General features: G+C 50.5%; 1 protein-coding gene across 1 annotated transcript; it reads left to right on the top strand.

Annotated features, from left to right (window-relative positions):
* Window positions 1-808: 808 nt before the first annotated feature.
* ODAD4 (outer dynein arm docking complex subunit 4) lies at window positions 809-19,319 on the top strand. Its single transcript, XM_024100718.3, has 12 exons — window positions 809-983; window positions 2,298-2,429; window positions 3,280-3,433; window positions 5,134-5,195; window positions 6,531-6,690; window positions 7,814-8,038; window positions 8,973-9,180; window positions 10,702-10,788; window positions 11,220-11,416; window positions 11,623-11,723; window positions 12,722-12,800; window positions 18,213-19,319. Exons 1-12 carry the CDS (start codon window positions 870-872, stop codon window positions 18,407-18,409), a joined length of 1,716 nt encoding a protein of 571 aa, XP_023956486.2. The 5' UTR covers window positions 809-869; the 3' UTR covers window positions 18,410-19,319.
* Window positions 19,320-19,888: the final 569 nt, after the last annotated feature.

The raw sequence follows: 19,888 nt of genomic DNA, 5'->3' as shown, positions 1-19,888 counted from the left end.
CACCAGGGAAGGGGGGGAAGGGAAGGGGGGCTGGGGGGTCAGGGAAGTGGGGAGCTGGGGCTGGCAGGGACAAGGCACCAGGGAAGGGGGGGGAAGGGAAGGGGGAGCTGGGGGGCGCAGGGAAGTGGGGGCTGGCAGGGAAATGGGGGAGCTGGGGGGGAAGGGAAGGGGGAGCTGGGGGGCGCAGGGAAGTGGGGGCTGGCAGGGAAATGGGGGAGCTGGGGGGGAAGGGAAGGGGGAGCTGGGGGGCGCAGGGAAGTGGGGGCTGGCAGGGAAGTGGGGGGCTGGGGGGTCAGGGAAGTGGGGAGCTGGGGCTGGCAGGGACAAGGCACCAGGGAACGGGGGGAAGGGAAGGGGAGCTGGGGCTGGCAGGGAAGTGGGGGGCTGGGAGGTCAGGGAAGTGGGGAGCTGGGGCTGGCAGGGACAAGGCACCAGGGAAGGGGGGGGAAGGGAAGGGGGAGCTGGGGGGCGCAGGGAAGTGGGGGCTGGCAGGGAAGGGGGGCTGGGGGGTCAGGGAAGTGGGGAGCTGGGGCTGGCAGGGACAAGGCACCAGGGAAGGGGGGGGAAGGGAAGGGGGAGCTGGGGGGCGCAGGGAAGTGGGGGCTGGCAGGGAAGTGGGGAGCTGGGGGGGAAGGGAAGTGGGGAGCTGGGGGAGGCAGGAACAAGGCACCAGGGAAGGGGGGCTGGGGGCAGTGAGACGCGGGTGGGGGGCTGGGGGGGGGCGGAAGCTGCAGGGCGGGGGGCGAGGAGCCCCCCCTCTCGGCCGGGGGCGGGGTCCCGCGCGGGGGTGTGGCAGGTGCCCGCCCCCCGGAAGTCCGGCGGCGGTTGCCAGGCAGCGGTTGCCGGGCGGCGGCGGCGGGCCCGGGCGGATGGAGGACGCGGAGGGCGAGGGGCTGAGCGGGACTTTCCCCAGCCTCATGGCCGAGGGGGCGCTGCTCAGCCGGCGCGGGGAGCACGGCAAGGCGCTGGCCAGCTTCACCAACGTGAGGGGCTGAATTATGCACATCGCTCATGAATATTCATGAGCATTGACCCCGCCCCCCGGGCAGCTGGGGGGCGAGAGGGTTGGTGGGGGGCGCTGAAACCGGGCCAGGCGCGGGACGTGGGGCAGGGGGACGGGTGGTGGGGCGTGGGGCTGTGGCACGTGTGGCGGGGGGTTTGGTGCTCCGGAGCGAGGGGATGTGGCACGCGCGTGGCAGGGGTGGCGCACAAGAGTGAGGGGATGTGCACACGCGTGGCAGGGGTGGCGCACAAGAGTGAGGGGATGTGGCACGCGCGTGGCAGGGGTTGTGGCGCACAAGAGTGAGGGGATGTGCACGCGCGTGGCAGGGGTTGTGGCGCACAAGAGTGAGGGGATGTGCACGCGCGTGGCAGGGGTTGTGGCGCACAAGAGTGAGGGGATGTGCACGCGCGTGGCAGGAGGTGTGGTGCACAGGAGCGAGGGGACGTGCACAGGAGCGAGGGGATGTGGCACGCACGTGGCAGGGGGTGTGGCGCACAAGAGTGAGGGGATGTGGCACGCGCATGGCAGGGGGTGTGGTGCACAGGAGCGAGGGGACGTGCACAGGAGCGAGGGGATGTGGCACGCACGTGGCAGGGGGTGTGGTGCACAGGAGTGAGGGGATGTGGCACGCGCGTGGCAGGGGGTGTGGTGCACAGGAGCGAGGGGATGAGAGGACACAGCCCGGGGAGATGAGGGGATGCAGTGAGATGAGAGAGCACGTGTAGTGGGAGACGTAGCAAGAGAGCAAAGGGCTATCGTGGGGGGATGTGGGGACAGAGCATAAGAGAATGAGAAATGACACCACGAGGGGAGGGCCATGGTGTCATCCCAATGTCTGCATCGGTCAGTCACACGTGTCAGTGTTCCTCATCGGCCCTGAGCCGGGACCAGAACCTCAAACCACCAACCCCACAACTTACTTCCCTCCACGATTTGATGGCCAAGGCAGAGCGATTTAATGAGGGCAAAGTTATTTCTCCAGTTCTCTAAGGAGTGGGGACCAGAGGTTGGAGCAGGGGTCTGGGTGCTAGGATTCCTGGGTTTTATTTCTGCCTCTTCTACTGATTCTGTCAAGTCACATGCCTCAGTTACCACCATCGGGGTGACAGAGTTTACCCCTCGCAGGGGGTTGTGAGACTTTGTTCCTGAATGCTTGGGAATCACTTTGAGATCTGGCTTGGAGGGTGTCCCAGATGTGCAGCAGGTTCTATCAAACACAGATGCCGGTGTGTGCTTCCTGTGCTGACAAGCCCACACCTCTGTGACTGAATGCTTCTCTGTGTTTGCACCCCAGGCTCTGCAGCTGCAAGCAGGGGACAAGCACTGCCTGGTCGCCCGGTCAATGTGTTACCTGAAACTCGGGGACACAGAAAATTCCCTGAGAGATGCAGAAGCCTCTCTTCAAAATGACAAAACATTCTCCAAGGTAAATGGCATTAAGGGGACAAGGGACGGGTGTGTACCTAGGGCGGCCTTCAGTGAGTGGGGCATCAACGGTACATCTACACTGCAAAAAACGAAGCTGCAGCTGGGTCTCTCAGGGCTTGTGTCTACGGACGTGTGGTCAAAAGTCTTGAACTAGTGTACTAAAAATAGCAGTGTGGACATTCCTGCTCAGGTTGGAGTGGGGCCCTGTGACCACCCCCCTGGACTGGGTTTCAGAGCTCGAGTGGGAACATTGTCTATACTGCTCTTCTTAGCACCAGACAGGAGTCCAAGTCATAGACCCAGGCTCTGAGACTTGCTGCTGTGGCTTTTGGTTTTTGTTTTTTGCCGTGTAGACATACCCCAAGAAGCCAAAGGGAAGCAGCAGGTTGTTAGTCTCCTCTTCCTCACTCTTTGTTCCTGCTCCAGAGCAGGAGATCAGAGCTGTGGGTGAGTTGCTGAATCTGCCCCTGTGTTGCCTGTGCTCAGTGCAAGCCCCGCCTGTTCTGTCAGGAGAGGGGGTTGTCCGGAGAGCTATTCGCCTGTCCAGTTGAAAATCCCACATTCCACAGGGAGACTCTAGTCTCAGTTGAGGTTTACTGGACACCCTCGCGCTATATTCCAGCACCACGTAAACAGCTGTAAATATTTACCGTCTAACAGCAACAGGGGCCTGATCTGGCACCCCTACCCCTTAGAGTGACCCCAAGGAAGTGAAGGAAACTCACCTGAGTCGTGGTTGCAGGACAGGGCTTTATCCTTGGCACAGATGAGATGGCCCATAGTGCTCTCCTCACTGCTTTGCGCGTTGTTCTTTGTTGCATTCAGACGGTTTGTTTCCTTCGTTGCAGGGACTTTACCAAAAGGCTGAGACCCTGTACACCATGGGCGACTTTGAATTTGCACTAGTGTATTATCACCGAGGCCACAAACTACGTCCAGAGCTGCAGAAATTCAGGCTGGGAATTCAGAAAGCTCAGGAAGCGATTGACAACTCGGTCGGAAGTAAGATGTAACCGTTTATCGATAATGCAAGCATATCCCAAAGCAGGCAATTCAGTAGCTGTTGACATTATATTAGTTCCTCGTGTGCTCAGAGAATGAGAGGACATTGCACAGCAAGATCTGTCTGCCTCCTGAATCACATGCAGAATTGTCATTCTCAGCTGAGGTCAGGGAATTCCCAATAGGGTCCAACCTGTATTATTGGCCAAATGTATATTTTGTTACAGTATCTAATTACTCCCCAGTAATACCGATTCAGGTGTAGACCTGGCCCCCCGATCCGTGCAGTCATTACCCTGTGCTTGACTATTGCAACTTATATCTACGAACAAAGCCCCAACCCCTGAAAATGTTCCAGCTAGTACAAAACGCAGTAGCCCATCTGCTTAGCACCCTGCCGCTCTTCTCTTTGCACTGGCTCCCCACCGACTCCAGAGTCCATTTCAAGGTCTCTGTCTCGATGTTCAGAGCCTTTCAGTGAAATTCATCTCAGCTTCCTGAAGCCACATCTCCCGCTGTGACCCTGACCTCCCATGACAGCTGATCTGCATGGGACCCGTGAAACTCTCAACCAGTAGGGAGAGGCAACACTTTCCTAGGAGCTAGACTTAGACTAGAACTCAATCCAGCCAGAGGCAAAAGTGATCTAAGGCCTTGCTGTGTTCAGAGCTAGATATAAAACTAATTTCTTCCACTTAGCTTTCCCTTGTCTTCACAAGGATGCGCAGTACACCCACTCATGGACAGACAGCATGCCTATTCACAGACACACATCACCCCCCCCACTTATGGACATACACACACCACAGCAACTTTGAGACAACACCTACCCACACGGGACACACATAGACATGGAGTGACGGACCCACTTCCCCGACACACACAGAACACAGAGACTTGGACTGACAGTGCACCCACCCACCCACAAAAACAAACAGACATGCTCATCAGAAATCAAACTATTTCTTCTGGAGACTGGGAAAGAAGCAAGAGACTACCGTTAATTTATCTGTATTTTCATGTAACTGGGAGGCTTCTGGACACTACAGCAATGGAGCCCATGAACACCTAGCTAGATAGTCTGAGAAACTCCCCCCCACCCCCAGGCTGGTCTAAATAGTCTTGTCCTGACTCTCCCACCCAAGGAGACTCGTTAGAACAGTGTCTGAATCTCCTTTCCCCCTTCTGGCTTGGCCAAAGCAGAGCGCTATCTCCCACTTCTGTGTGCGTGGCCAGCAGGCAGTTAGACTGGTAGACTTGAGAGCCACTGTCTGAGTCAGAGAGGGGTATTTTGCTCTAAATATTGACAAATATGATTTAGAAATAACTCTCTGGGCTGGTGGAGGTCCTGGTGTCCCACTCTGGTACTGCCCCATCTGGCTGTTTAATTGGCCTGTTGTCTCTTGTCTTATAGGTAGATTGTTAGTTCTTTAGGGCAGGGACTGTCTTTTTGTTTTATTTGTACAGTGCCTAGCGCAATGGGGCCCTGATCTGTGGTTGTGACCCCTCGGTGCTACTGTAGGGGCCACAATAATAATAATTATTAATAATAGATACAGCTGAGCTGTTTCTCTGAGCTGCAATTCCTGCTTTTAGACTGAAGAGAGGGATACAGAACTTGCCACATATTTCAAATAAACTCCAGGGCCTGTGCGTTGCAGTTCTTGAATGTTTACAAGTACGTTTTTCTCCATCTGCAGGTCCTTCCTCAGTTAAACTGGAGAATAAAGGGGACCTCTGCTTTTTAAGCAGGCAGGCAGAGGTATGGTGTGAACCGCTTTCTCTTGGGACGCTCACTAGAGATACCACAGGGCTAACCTGGGGGAGCCTTTCTGCAGCCACATCAGAACTACTTCTGGGGTCAGCCCAGTGTGCCATACGGGGCAGACCGTTCTGCCTTCTCCTTGACATTTTGTGTAGCTCTGTCAGGAGAGAGCACCAGCCCAGGAGAACCTGAATGCCTAATCTGGCACCTTTCCACCAGCAAAACCCCCACTGCTTTCAAACAGACTATCACACAGGAGGGAGGTGGTGGAATCTCCTTCCTTAGAGGTTTTTAAGGTCAGGCTTGACAAAGCCCTGGCTGGGATGATTTAGTTGGGGATTGGTCCTGCTTTGAGCAGGGGGTTGGACTAGATGACCTCCTGAGGTCCCTTCCAACCCCGATATTCTATGATTCTATGAAAGAGAGGACATTAAGAGCATCTGTGTTTGTGTCTAGCCATGGGCCCAAATTCTGCTCGCCTTACTCACAGGAGTACTTTCCATCAATTTCAGTGGGGCCAGGATCAATCTGTAGCATCGACTTTGGTCTGACTCGCTGTTTGAGGTTAAACGTTTCAAAAGTGGCCACTGATTTTGGGTGGCTCAATTTTTGGGTGCCCAGCTTGAGGCACGTGGCTCCTCGGGAGCGCTGAACACCCACAGCTCCAGTTTGACATCAGCGGGAGCAGCGAGTGATCAACTCCGCAGAAAATCAGCCTTCAAGGGCCTGACTTTCCGAAGGTCCTGCAGAGTCGCTGGACTCCAGCTGGAGCCGGGGCTGCTCAGCAGCTGTGGAAATCAGGACCAACATGTCTAAAGTTGGGCATCCAGAAATAGAGGCCGCCATCGTCAGTGGCCGCTTGGGAATATGTCGCTGAATGTGCTTAGGAGAAGTACAGTAACTTTAAACTGTCGAGCCATCCCCGGATGTATTTATTATGGGTGTGTTTTGAACCTGGATTAGGATTTGGGATGGGAAGGCCTGGGGGGATCTTGCCCCCAACACCCTTTCTCGGACAGTGGAGGGCTGGATGTGTGCCCTCCCCACCCCCACCCCCAAGCCTGCATGCACTGAGTCTAGCACTGGTCAGATGGAGTCACTCCGGAGCAGTGCAAGACACTCTCTCTCCGAAGGGGCAGAACTCCTGGTTTTATAAAGCTGCTGTCCTAGGGAGCGAGTTACTTTGATCCCCACTAGATCAACAGGCTGGTCTTGTGCCTGTGTCATTATCTCCTTCGTGAATAAGGAATTTGGGAAGTGGATCCAAAAGCGAGCCCTTTCTGCTTGTCAGTCTCCCTCTCCTCTGCGTCCTTCTGTTTTGTTCTGCGGCAGAGCAAAAAAGTGAAGCAGAAACTTCAGGTCAAAGCCCCCAAAAAGGATCAAAAGCAGCAGAGTAAAGTGGGGCCCATCAGGAATGAAAAGACCGAACGGCAACTTCTTGGAGAGCTTTACGCTGACAAGGCCTACCTGGAGAAACTCCTCAAGGATGAAGGTCTTTCTTTATTGTATTTAACTAAATATAACATGTTATTCCTCTTGATTCAAACAAATCCATTTTTTCCCTTTATTCTGTTATTCATGACTACCAGGGGACACATCACCCCTTGCGTAGCACATACTAGTGTTTGCAGTTGTCCCAAACCTACAAATTACTTGATCCAGATTTGTACAAGTTACTCAAGTTTCCAGGACCAGTGTTTGTAACAATGTCTAAATAAGTTTTATCCTTTATACTTCCTTATTAGTTAAATAGCAGCATTCTGTAGTGAGCAGTTCAGTTATCCACTAACACCAGCCCAAAGCACTCAATACCAATCAAAATAAAAAGCAGAAATTGGATTATTTTAAGTACAAATGTCCTAGTTGATTAGATAAATTAGTGTTTGAATTAAGTGGAAGGCACCAGTAACTGAGTTTTGCTTTGGATTGATCAATGTCATGGTTTTGCTGCTAAGGATCAAGATATGGGATTCAGAAAAGGATCAGATTTCTGAGTTGGGCAGAAAATGCATCCCTATTTAATTAGTTTTCTTGAGACATATTTCCCCAGGAACACAGGAGAGTTTGAGGCTTTAGTCCCCCGTTACCTCGTGTTATGTTACTGGTCTTCACAACTTGCATGGGTCCATCCTGTCTTCTGAGACTTTACAAGTTCTCCCAGTATTCTGTGGGGACAATCCCTGGAATCCAGAGTGCCTACATTCCGTTAAGGGGCCATCTACCCTATAAGTGAATCAGATAGTTTCTCATCTTCCGCTATGGCCCAGTGGGACTGGTGTCCAGATCACCAAACTTCACCGCCACTAGTGCTCACTGGGCCTCTCCTGGGTTGTTTCACCATTGAAGAGAAGTATTAAAGGGGCCTTGGACACTGACTCTTACTGGTCACACCTACATGGCAGGTTTAGGCACGACAGCAGGGGGTGGTGAGGTGGTGGGGAAAGCTAGCCGTGCCACCACCCATGCTGTGTCTGTTCCAGGGATTGTTAAAGGACTTAGTCTCCGGGGCGCTCAGTCTGGGGCTTGCACTAAAAATGTTCCCATCCTCTTCACATGGCTTCACTCTTCAGATCGTTTAATACTGTCTCCTGGTTCTGCCTTTCGCTGATTTCCAGACTTGATGAAAAGCAGCACAAAGCACGGGATGACAGTGGAGGACCTGATCCTGGGCGGCATTAACTACCTGGACACCCGCACTGAATTCTGGCAGCAGCAGAAGCCCATCTACGCCCGCGTGAGAGACCGCAAGCTCATGCAGCAGAGATGGCTCCCAGAGAGAAAGCGAAAGCCATCGGAAGTTGCCAGATACATCCTGAAGAGCATGGAAGAAATCGATATGTGTAGGTGTCCCACATGGAAGCAACAAGAGCGTTGTGACTGGTGGGCCGCTACAGACCAGATCAGCAGGAGCACTGCGTTCAGAGGGTTATTTCCTAACGCGAGCAGGTTTAAAATTGTGTTCTGCTTTTCCCTGCCTTTCCCAAGCAATATTTTAGTATCGAATTTAACACACTGGGGTATTTCCCAGCTCCTCCTATACTCAAGGTATCCCAGAGCGCTGTACAGAGCAGTGCTCTGGACACTAGAACTCTGTAGGCAAATGCAGTGTGCTTGGCAAATGCCCCACCCAGCCCGGGACATTGGAGAGGCCAGGGCTTTGGTTCTTCTCTACCTTATGTGAAAAGTAACAAGGACAGAGAGGGCTAGAAGGATGAAGAATCTGCAGGGAAGGGTCTGGAAGGGAGGAGAGAGGGATCCAAGCCATGTCTGTTCAGTGTTTTAACTCATAAGACCTCCGTCATCATCGCTGAGGCTCAGTTCCTTTCACTTGCCACAGAATTGCCCCCAAGTGTGGCAGATGACAGAGCTACGCAGCGTAGTCTGGTGGCTTAATTGCCACAGCACTGCACAAAGCTGGGACAGGTACTAGAGCCGCGTAGCCCAGCGTGATGGACTGACCGGTAAGAGATGCTATAGCCAGTGTTGCGTTTAGCACTTACGCTCAGATGACACATTCAGCTCCCCCGCTGCACGACTAGATTCTCCCAGTCCATCCTCCGACTGTGGGTCTCATGCTCCATTGTCCTGCACGAGGGGTTTTCATTTGCACCTGTGCAAAGTGAGTACCAACGCAGACTTACATTGGTGGCAGTATTTCACACCCACTTTGCACAGCTCTAAATGGCTCCCCGAAGAGCCAGTGGAGAATCGGGCCCTGTGTCTCCCCCGCTGTCCCGGACTTGGTGCTGAGCGCGCCTCTCTCTGTGCTTCTAGTGCTGACCAGTAGCTGCCCTGAAGGAAGCTGTAAGAAAGCTGAGCATGTGCTAAAAACAATTCAAGGTTGGTCTGAGGATGAAATTCCCAACAAGAACGAACTGATTGGAAACCTCTACAGCTGCATCGGGAATGCTCAGATAGAGATGGGGCAAATGGGGAGAGCACTGCAGAGTCACAAGATGGATCTGGAGATCGCCAGGGAAAAGTGAGTGCTCCAAAGCCCGATGTAGGAGGTAACGGTGGCGGTAGGAGCTCAGGTGGGAAGGGCACACCGCCTGACTGAAGGGCAATTCTTTCTATAGCACTGCTCTTCTGGGGACCTGATGGCTCTAGACACAGTCATTACCTGCCCTCACAGGATCCACTGACATATCATCATCGCCATGGTACAAACAGGGAGGCTGAGGCAGAACAATGTGTGTGTCCTGCCACAGGACACAAACCAAATCCATGTCAGAGCCAGGGCTGGCACCCAGGGCTCCTGATTCCCAGCCCCCCGCCCTGCCCCAGGCAACGCTTCCGCCTAAGAAAATGTTATAATCCGATTTCTTTATAGGTTTCCTGGCTGGGGAAATCATTTTCATTTGAGTCATGATGTAGGTACAGCCACCCGCTCCTGCAGAAAACATTCTGCAGGATCTCTCCGGCGGAAGAGAACGGAGCAGATTGGGCTTTATATAGTCCTCTCCTAATGGAGTTTTGCAGAGCACTTCACAAAGCAAGGAGGTGCCTGCTGGGCGTGTTTGGGTTTTTGCCACCAGTGCAGTGATCAGGCAGGGAGGAAGCGTCCTCTAGTGGTTAAAGTGCAGGACAGGAGTGAGAAGATGTGGGTTCTGCTGTTCACTCACTGTGACACCCGGGGCAGTGCATTTAGGGTATGTCTACACAGCAACTGGCGCAGCAAGGAGACAGTCCCACAGCCTGACCCTGAGTCCCCCTCTGCCTCAGCTCCTTCCTTTGTAAGCTGGGGATAGTAAAATTGGCTCATGTCAGAGGAGGGGAGTGAGGGTAACGAACACTTGGAGCTCGCCAGGGTGCATTATTATAAAGTGAGTCGCCATTAGCGTTGACCAATGGCTCACCCAGAGCACCGGACAGCAGAGCAGGTTAGGGAGAGCGAGTGAATACAGACCAGGACACTGGGCTTCTCCTTTTCAACTATTTAAAAAAGCTGCTTTGTTTCTTGAACTGCCACCAGAGACGTGGCATCTGTCTCAGGGTAGGACCTCACTGCAGTTTTAAATGGGCCCTATCAACTTGAAATCTACTTAACAGAACAGAAAAATGAGTTAAAGGTACTTTGAAGTACTACGTCTGCCCCTACAAACGGTACACTTTCCAAATACAAAATGCTTTTCTCGTCCATGTTGCTATGTGAAAATCCACACCACTGACTGACTACACAGAGGGAATAGTGGAAGTGACTGCACACAAAAAGTGTGTTATCAAATGCACACCAAAAAAATTCAAACAAACAAAAATGGATAAAGCAGAACCATTCCACCCCACTTATCTCTTCCAGCTACAGTAATCTTAGGTGTTACTTAGAACAGTAGTTGGTCAAAAGTATTTCAAACTGACAGTGTTCCTTTAGTGCTGTCTGACATTGTTATGTGAGCTCACTGAACCAGTGAATCTCAAAGAGAATATAGAGAGAGCCTAAGAAAATGCAGGATTATTCAGGGGCAAGACTCTTTGAAGACCTCTTTCTTTCACTTCAATGCAGTGATCTGCCAGATGCCGTCTCCAGAGCCCTTGACAACATTGGCAGGGTTTATGCCAGAATTGGGAAATTCCAGCAAGCTATTGACACGTACGTAACATTCATAACATAACAGGTAAGAGAGCAGATTTAAAATTAAACGGGCGTTGCTTGGTCCACGTATTTAATTACGCTGTCAGCAAGGGGCACTGCTGGTGCCAGCTGTGATGTGGACACCCACCACTAGGAGCTGAACTGGACAGGCCATTGAACAGCCATCAGACGGTAACGATTTCCAATTGCAAGGATTGATCTTGCCTTGATTCAAACCAGCAGCCCTGAGAGTAAATGACCTTGTAACCCAAGCCCCAGAGTCTTCCAGACTTTCTGACTTGCTCTCTTTCCAAACATCTAAGAGGCCTCAGCATAATAGACTTTGGGTAATGGCAGCATCTGGAACCCTTGTAAGGGTTTAAAAAGCCAAGAGCCAACACTATGCTGGACCTAGGGCAGTAGAAGTAACTTTCTTTTCCTGTGTAAAGATGGGAGGAGAAGATCCCACTGGCAAAAACCAGCCTGGAGAAGACGTGGTTATTCCATGAAATTGGCCGATGTTACCTAGAGCTCGATGAAGCCACAGAGGCCCAGGATTATGGAGAAAAATCCCTCCAGTCAGCGGAGGAGGAGGGCGATGTTGAGTGGCAACTCAATGCTAGTGTGCTGGTGGCACAAGCACAAGGTAAAGACATTGCTGCAAAATTTGCTTTAAAGATGGCAGATCTTGAGTCTACTTCCCAGCTTCATTAAACCTGCCTGTGCCTTACAAACAACCCCACAGTCACATCTGAGCAAAAGTCTTTTCAAGACAGGCTCACCGGGCTAACCTAAGAGTTTTCTCTTGTTCTTAGTCCTGCATTCAAATGGATTCTTGTTTGTCCGTTACAGTGAAACTCCAGGACTTCCAATCTGCAGTTATGAACTTTGAAAAAGCTCTTGAGAAGGCCAAACTCATTCATAACGATGCAGCTCAGCAGGCCATCATCATCGTAAGTGATTTACTGTAATCGAGAGGAGTTTCGGAGTAACGTGCATAAGTTAGCGACCACTGTTGTTCTCAGCCTGTGGTCTGGGGGGCCAGGGACCCAGAGCAAGGAGGGAATGCCAGATGGCAGCTGGGGGAGGAGGAAATGAAATGTATCACAAGAGGAACAAGGCAGTCTCTGTCCCACAATAAAAAACATATGAAACCTCTTGAGTTAGAAAACTCGGTCCCAATGCGAGCTAATGCTGGAAATATATGGGGTCAAATCTTGGACCTGTTGGAGTCAGTGGCAGAACTTCTATTGACTTCAGTGTAGCCAGGAGTCAAATTCTGTCTTTCGTTGCATCCAGGTGCATGCCAGCATGCTCGTGGCCAGCAACTGGAATGGGAGGTTGAATATGGCCCCCCTGTTCTGGCCTCTCTGAAATATTATGGAAAGACTACTCTGCATGACCTCCATGACAGGAACATCATGGGTATTGGCTATGAATTGGGGTACATGATTTGCATGTTATTGGCACATATGCTTGCTGCCCTACCAGTGGTGTGCATGCAGAGGTACTCCTCCAGGTTATTCATAATCTCATTGGAGTAGATCCCACTGGGCTGATCTCACCCAGTGTTTCAAAACACAGAACAGTGCTTCTGCAGCATGAATGTGTGCCTGTTCGGGGATCCCTTAAGTGGGTTTCCGAGCACAGGGGAACCACCTCTAATGTTTCGTTAAAAATGGGAAAACCAGTGCTAGCTGTGTGGGGTGGGGGTGTTAGGAGCAAGGGATGATCCCAGCTGAAGTGTGCCAGGGAGTATATTAACTAGGGTAGTGCAATCACAATGGGACAGGGGGTAGGAGCGGAGCAAAGAGGCTTTTCACTGCAGGTAGCTTTAAAGGCACCAAAGGAGTAAGGAGTGATGGGAGAGGGGAATAGGACAAACTTTTGAATAGGCCTGTCATGTGACTGCACGTCTAGATTTGTCACTAATTATTCTTGTCAACTTCAGGCCCTAGATGATGCGAACAAAGACTTCATCGAAGAGTTGAGAGCAGAACAAAGGACAGAGAGACTCGAATCTTTCAGAGGTACTAATTCACCTGGGAATCGGTGTGTAAAACAATGTAGAAAGTTTTGCATATCCCCTTCTCTTCTACCTCATCACAGGACTCTTGGGGGAGTAGCTACCCCCCAGTGAAACAGGCTGGATACCACTGACACTGGAGGGCCATAGCTCAGGACCCAATCTCTGACCCTCTGCGTGCAGCTGCAGTAGGGAATTAGGACCCTTTTTTCAGCAGTGGTACTCAGACAGGTTTACACTGTTGGTAGCAATGAAGCAGTTGCCCCATTGCTAAGCAATAAGCACCAGTATTTCCTGTGTACACCCACCCTCTATAAACAGTGTATTGTGGCAGAAATAATTTCACACAGAGTCACAGAAATGTAGGGCTGGAAGCACCTGGAGTGATCCCCAGTTCAGCTCCTTGCGCTGAGGCAGGACCGAGGAAACCTAGACCATCCTTGACACGTTTGTCCAACCTATTCCTAAAAACCCACTAGGATGGGACTCCGCAAACTCCCCTGGAAGCCTATTCCAGTGCTTAACATTCCTTATCATTAGAAAGTTTCTCCTAATATCTAACCTAAGTCTCCCCCTCCTGCTGATTAAGCCGATTACTTCTTGTCCTTAACACGTTTGAAGACTGTTATCAGGTTCCCTCTCTATCTTTCCTCAAGACCAAACATGCCCAGTTTTTTAAACCTTTCCTCTTAGGTCAGATTTTCTAAATTTTTGATCATTTTTGTCGCTCTCTTCTGGACTCTCTCCAATTTGTCCACAGCTTTCTTAAAATGTGGTGCCCAGAACTGGACACAGGACTGCAGCCAAGGCCTCACCAGTGCCAAGTAGAGTGGAACAATTGCCTCCCACGTCTGACATAGAACCCTCCTGTTATTACACCCCAGCATGATATTAGCCTTTTTTGCAGAAGTGCTTGCAACCCCTCCCAGCTTGGTGTCATCTGCAGATTTTGAAAGCACACTCTCTACTTCACTATCCAAGTGGAATGAAAAAGTGGAAAGAAAATATTGAACAGTACAGAACTCAGGACGGAGCCGTGCAGGACCTCAGTAGATACTCCCCTCCCAGTCTGACAGTGAACCATGGATAGGTACTCTTTGAGTACCATCTTTCAACCAGTTGTGCACCCAGCTCATAGTAATTTAATCAAGAGCATCTATCCCTAGTTTGCTTATGAGGATGTCATGTGCGTCTGTCAAAAGCATTACTAAAGTCAGGGTATATCACATCTACTGCCTCCACCCCAACTTCTAGGCCAATAACCCTGTCAAAGGAGGGAATTAGGTTGGTTTGGCAGGATTTGTTCTTGACAAATCCATGTTGGCTATTCCTCGTAACTCTATAATTCTCTTACGTGCTCACAAACTGATTGTTGAATAATTTGTTCCAATATATTTCCAGGTATCAGAGTTAGGCTGGCTAGTCTATAATTCCCCAGGTCCGCTTTTTTCTCCTTTTAAAGATAGGTTCTATGTTTGCCCTGCTCCAGTCTTCCAGGCCTCACATCCTCCAGGAGTCTCTGAAAGATCATTGCTAACGGTTCCAAAATTGCTTCAGCTAGTTCCTTAAGTACCTTAGGGGAAATTTCATCAGATTCTGGCAACTTGAATCCATCTCTATATTCTTTAACTTGTTCTTTCCCTATTTTGGCTTGTGTGCCGTCCCCCTTGTTGATAACATTTATTGTGTTAGGTCTGCTCACAATTTACCTTGTTAGTGAAGATTGAATCAAGATAGGCATTAAACACCTTAGCCTTCTTGGTGTCACCCGTTGTTATGCCTAGTCTTCACTTACCGGCTGGTCCGGCGGCACGCCATCGATGTTCTGGGATCGATTTATCGTGTCTGGTTAAGACGTGATAAATCGATCCCGGATCGATCCCGGAAGTGCTCACAGTCGGCGCCGGTACTCCAGCTCGCCGAGAGGAGTACGCGGCATCGACGGGGGGAGACTTCCTGCCGCGTCTGGACTGCGGTAAGTTCGGACTAAGGTACTTCGAATTCAGCTACGTTATTAACGTAGCTGAATTTGCGTACCTTAGTCCGATTTGGGGATTTAGTGGGGACCAGGCCTTAGATCTCCTTCCACGCTAAATAGCAGACCTACACTTTTCTGTGTCTTTCTTTTGCTCCTAATGTATTTATAGAACCTCTTCTTACTGCCTTTTATGGCCCTTGCTAGGTGTCACTCATTTTGTGTCTTAAACTGTCTGATTTTGTCTCTACCTGCTTGTGCTATTCTGTTGTTCTCACTCTTGCTTATTTGTCCGTGGTTCCACTTTCTGTAGGATTCCTTTGTGATTTTCAGGTCATTAACGAGCTCCTGATGGAGCCATATTGGCTTCTTACTATTCTTCCTATCAGGATAGTTTGCTGTTGTGCCTTTAACATTGTCTCCTTGAGAAACTCTCTGCTCTCCTGAACTCCTTTTCCTCTTAGATTTTCTTCCCATGGATCTTACCTTCCAGTTCTCTGATTTTGTTCAAGTCTGCTTTCTTGAAGTCCATTGTCCTTGTTCTGCTGCTCTTTCTCCTTCCTTTCCTTAGAAGCAGTAGATCTATCATTTCATGATCGCTTCACCCAAACTGCCTTCCACCTTCTGATTTGCAGCCAATTCCTCCCTGTTAGTCAGAATCACGTCTAAAATGGCCATCTCCCAAGTTACTGCCCCCACCTTCTGAAACAAGAAGTTGTCCCCAAGACATTCCAAGGGCTTACTGGACATTTTGTGTTTTGTCAAATTACTTTTCCAATAAACACTTGAGTAGTTAAAGTCCCCCATTACTAGAAGGTCTTGAGTTCTGTTGTGTGTTCTGGAAATGCTTCATCCCCCACCTCCTCCAGATTCGGCGGTCTACATAGCAGCCTCATCTGGTGACGTCACCCCTGGTTTCCCCCACTTTTATCTTCACCCAGACTTTCAGCTGGTCCGCCTCTCACCTCCTCACAACAGAACCTCAGAACAGAAGTATACATTCTTGATATACAGTGCAACACCTCCTTCCTTTTTCGCCCGCCTGCCCTTCCTGAACAAGCTGTACCCCTCTATCCAAATACTCCAGTCTCGAGATTCACCCCACAGAGTCTCTGCGATGCCAGTTGAGTCATATTTTAGCTTATGGCTCATGCTTCCAGTTTTCTGTTTCTTCCCCATACTCCTGGCCTTTGTCTATAGACATATGAAACCATAGCATGGCTAGGAACGTGATTGTACCTAATGCTGCGCGAGGATGAGACATGCACGAAAGAGGAAGCGGTAAAAGCTCAGCTGGTTTTTGGACTCCACCTCGAATAAACTGTATCCAATGTCCCATCACCCTGAATAACTCCAGTCCCTTGGGAGCAGCCGCAGCAGGACCAGAGTCAGTGCCAGCCTGCAGTGCAGTGCCCCACAATTATCAATCCCAACTTGCCTACAACAGCCCTTGCGTCTTTCCTCCGAACACACGTAACTGCTGTCGACCCTGGGGGGATTACGGAGTTTAAAAATAGCCCTGAGCTGTGTGATGCGGTTACCTGGGCTGCAGCCACTGGCTGAGGCTGTAAAAGTCGAGGTAAGGGGGGAAGAATTCAGTAGAGGATGCAGAGATTTCCATGGAGATCTATTGAAGTGCTGTATCAACGTTGAGCTGTAGGTGGCAGCGTTTGCCACGTTTCCCTGTGACTGCTTGCAGAAGGCAAACAGCCGCTCAAGCACCAGACATGCCAAACCTGTGAAAAAAACGCTGAAATGGGGCTTGTTTTTGGCTTAATTGGCTTGTTGCTTCTTTTTTTTGATTGGCTCCCGGCAAGCAAGGGCAAGGGGGGGAGAGAGTCAGGGGTGCACAGTGGGCCCACCCCAGTCCCAGACTGCACACCAGGGGGATCTAGTCACATAGAGTATCGGGGTTTGTAGGGACTGGCTTATTTTGGCCTTGTTTTGAAATGGGATTAGCTTGATGTTTGGCTTATTGTGAAAGTCTGGGTGCTTATTTATTGCGTGAAAGTTGGCAACTGTGTCAAGCATAGAATATCAGGGTTGGAAGGACCTCAGGAGGTCATCTAGTCCAAACCCCTGCTCAAAGCAGGACCAATCCCCAACTAAATCCCCAAATCCCTAAATGGCCCCCTCAAGGATTGAACTCACAACCCTGGGTTTAGCAGGCCAATGCTCAAACCACTGAGCTATCCATCCCGCCTTAAAAGATAATAAATGGGTCATTTTGTAAGCCAGGTCTGCAGTGAGGTCCTTGGTGGGTGCTCCAGCTATGGCAGGGTCGGGGGAGCATGGAAGAAAGCAGAGGGCATCATTCTCCACTCATTGGTGCAATCAGGAGTAACACCATGTACTGATGTGAAACTGGTCTAAGGCTGGCAGGGAGGCAGTGAGAAGGGCCATCCAGGGTCTCTCAGAGTACAGGATCACCACAGACCCCTTGTGGGAGAAGCAGCTATGTAACACCGTGGGAGAGAGTATACTCAAATGGATCCTCAAGAGTGAACGTATTTGAAATGTTATAAAACTGAAACCATTTTATACTGTGTCTGTTACACATAATACCCTGAAAGTTTGGATCCCATATTTATACACTGGAATATATCCGTAATACACAAACTGGGCAGTTAATACAGGTGTAATAGAGCCTCAATTAATATACAACAGGAGGCCCTGCTCCTGCAGTTGGATCTGGGAGGGCAGCCCCAGGGTCTGAGATTGTTATTTAATAAAATAAACAAAAATATAAATGGGGTACAATGTTACAATATCCAGTATATATGTGACTATTATAGAGCGATATAGATCTGATTCCATAAGAATAACTGTTTCAGTATATGCCACTTATTTAAGTATTATGAGCAGAGTGCCAATTTCATATTTAAATCTTAGCTTCATTCTTAGAGTGCTGTTTGGTCTGACAGCCTGCAGGGTATGCACTGTTCAGACTTAGGCACGCAGGTCTTGGGCTGGGGTAAATCTCGGTATGTGTGTAACAGATGACTAGTTTGATATACATCCTTCTGTTACGCACTTCTGGGTTTAATGTACCGCCCCTGAACTGGCAAAGGAAAAATCAATGCCCCACCACACCCCTTTTCCCAGCAACATTCTCCCCCACCTCCACACTGCCCCTGGGTGACTAACCAGAGTTCACCTCTTTTTGTGCAAACATGAATTCCAAACATGCAACTTGCCAGCTCTGACCTGCAACTTAAGCCCTTATTCCAGGGATGAATTTAACCTGTTGAAACAAAACAAAAAAGGTGGGGGAGAGAAAAGACTGTATCAATGGGGTGGAAGAGCTTGGCAGCCCCGGTACTCCTCTTCTCTTTAAGTGCTCTCCACACCTGGAAGGTGCAGCTCCAGTCTCTGCTACGTGCTTGGTGGGCAGGAACTCTGCTGTTCTGTTTAAGAAACCGGCATTGTTTTTTTTTCCAGATTATGATTATGACGATGAATACAAGGAAGAAGAGGAGGCAAAGGCCCAAAATGAAAGAGAAGAAAACAAACAAAAGGAGACAGAAAAGGAAGAGAATGAGAGAAACGGAAGAGGAGAAAAAGAAGAAGAAAAAGAGGAGACAGAGGGAGAGAAAGGGGAAGATTATGCAGAGCTTCATCAGGATTTGCCTGAATAAAGAGGCAGCATCTCCCCAGGAAGCCACTCGTTAGGGTTAAAGTTCAGGAGGGGTTGCTGGCTTTGCAAACTAGTGCATTTTAGTTAGTGTGAAATGGCCCCTATTTCCCCTGGACATGGAGTCAGCCCCTTCAGAAGAGGGGCTGCCCTTGCTCTTGGCTGTCCCTTTTAAATACTTTTTTTTTTCATGTTCCCAAGCCCTCCATTCAAGGCTGTTTGGGTTGTTACAGTGGGAGGAGTTCTGTTACTTCCCCCCCCCGCCCCAGCCTTTCAGCCTAGAGTTCAGTGCTTGCTCATAGAGCTCTACCCGTACATTACAGAGGCAAAGTGCACCTACTGTGCCTACAGCTTTCACCGGTAAAAAACGCAACACCTTTGCCAATGTAGCGTATTCCAGCCCCACTGACAAACTAAGTTATACCAGCCAAAGCGCCTGCTTGCTGATAGACCTGGGTCTTGCTGGTACAGCCATGTCGATCGGGGATCCCATTGCATTACACCCCTGGCTGATGGAGCTGTGCCTGGCCCAGGACTCGGACACAGAGTCAGACATTAGAACGGGCCCAATACTGGACCTGCTATGCAAGGGCAAAAGTCCCATCCACTCCAGTGGACGCGCCGCATGCGCTACCACGGCCGTATTGGGCTCTTGCAAATATATTTGACCCACCAGGACAGTTGCACTCATGGCAAAGTTGGGTAACATGACAGCAGGATCACGTGCAGCTGACTTATTGGCGCAGGTCCTCCAGGCCACATCCCGCGCTGACTGATTCCCGCAGGCTGAGAGCAAGTGCTGGGGTGAGAGTGGCCTAAGTAAACTGTCTTTGAGTCACTGTGAAACCTCCATACCGCCAAGGAAATGTTATTTTTAGTGTATGCGACTTATAAATAAATGATGCCAACAGTGATGGCCACAGCTTGCCTCCTTGAGGGCATGAACTACAGTGCCTAACAGCTAGTGCCGTCTCTGCAGTGCGGGAGGGAGCTGTGCCGTCTCTGGGAGCTGGGGGCATAGCGATTGCAGAGCCAGGCAGGGGGTCTGCTCCTTTTAGGGCAGTGTGGCTGCGTGCGATAGGACTAGCCAGGCGCTGCAGCCAGCCCGCTCAGTTGTTCGCCATAGGCCACGTTTAGGAAGCTAGTTAACGTGTTAGCTATTCAGCTTGCAAACAAACCCCCCCAACAAACATCCCCCCACTGTAACTGATGGCTGCCTGACTTTGCTGGGAGCCTGAACCAGCTCCCGACGCTGCCCCTTTCATCTGTGCTTAGACGCTTTGCCCATAGAGCGCTCTTGCCGCCGGCTTGGCTGATGCGACTTTAACGGGCCCCACCGTTAACGAGCGCATGGCGCAAAGCCGCTCGAAGGGTGGTGCTTTAGCAGTGCCAGCGTGGGGCGGGGGTGCAAAGGCCTGTCGGGCGTGCAGGGATGAACACGCGTGTCTGTGTGCGGGGCAGCTGTGTGAGTGAAGACCCCGCG

This window comes from Chrysemys picta, chromosome 24 (assembly GCF_011386835.1).
Source record: "Chrysemys picta bellii isolate R12L10 chromosome 24, ASM1138683v2, whole genome shotgun sequence".
Taxonomy (NCBI): domain Eukaryota; kingdom Metazoa; phylum Chordata; order Testudines; family Emydidae; genus Chrysemys; species Chrysemys picta.
The sequence above is the reverse complement of the archived record's forward strand: the minus strand, read 5'-3'. Positions and strand labels throughout refer to the sequence as shown.

What these genes read in the sequence shown, in the direction of transcription:
- ODAD4 (XM_024100718.3), top strand. Translation starts at nt 870, where the DNA reads ATGGAGGACGCGGAGGGCGAGGGGCTGAGCGGGACTTTCCCCAGCCTC. An exon ending in CGCTGGCCAGCTTCACCAAC is followed by an intron (nt 984 to 2,297) that starts GTGAGGGGCTGA and finishes TTTGCACCCCAG; the next exon opens with GCTCTGCAGCTGCAAGCAGG. An exon ending in ATGACAAAACATTCTCCAAG is followed by an intron (nt 2,430 to 3,279) that starts GTAAATGGCATT and finishes CCTTCGTTGCAG; the next exon opens with GGACTTTACCAAAAGGCTGA.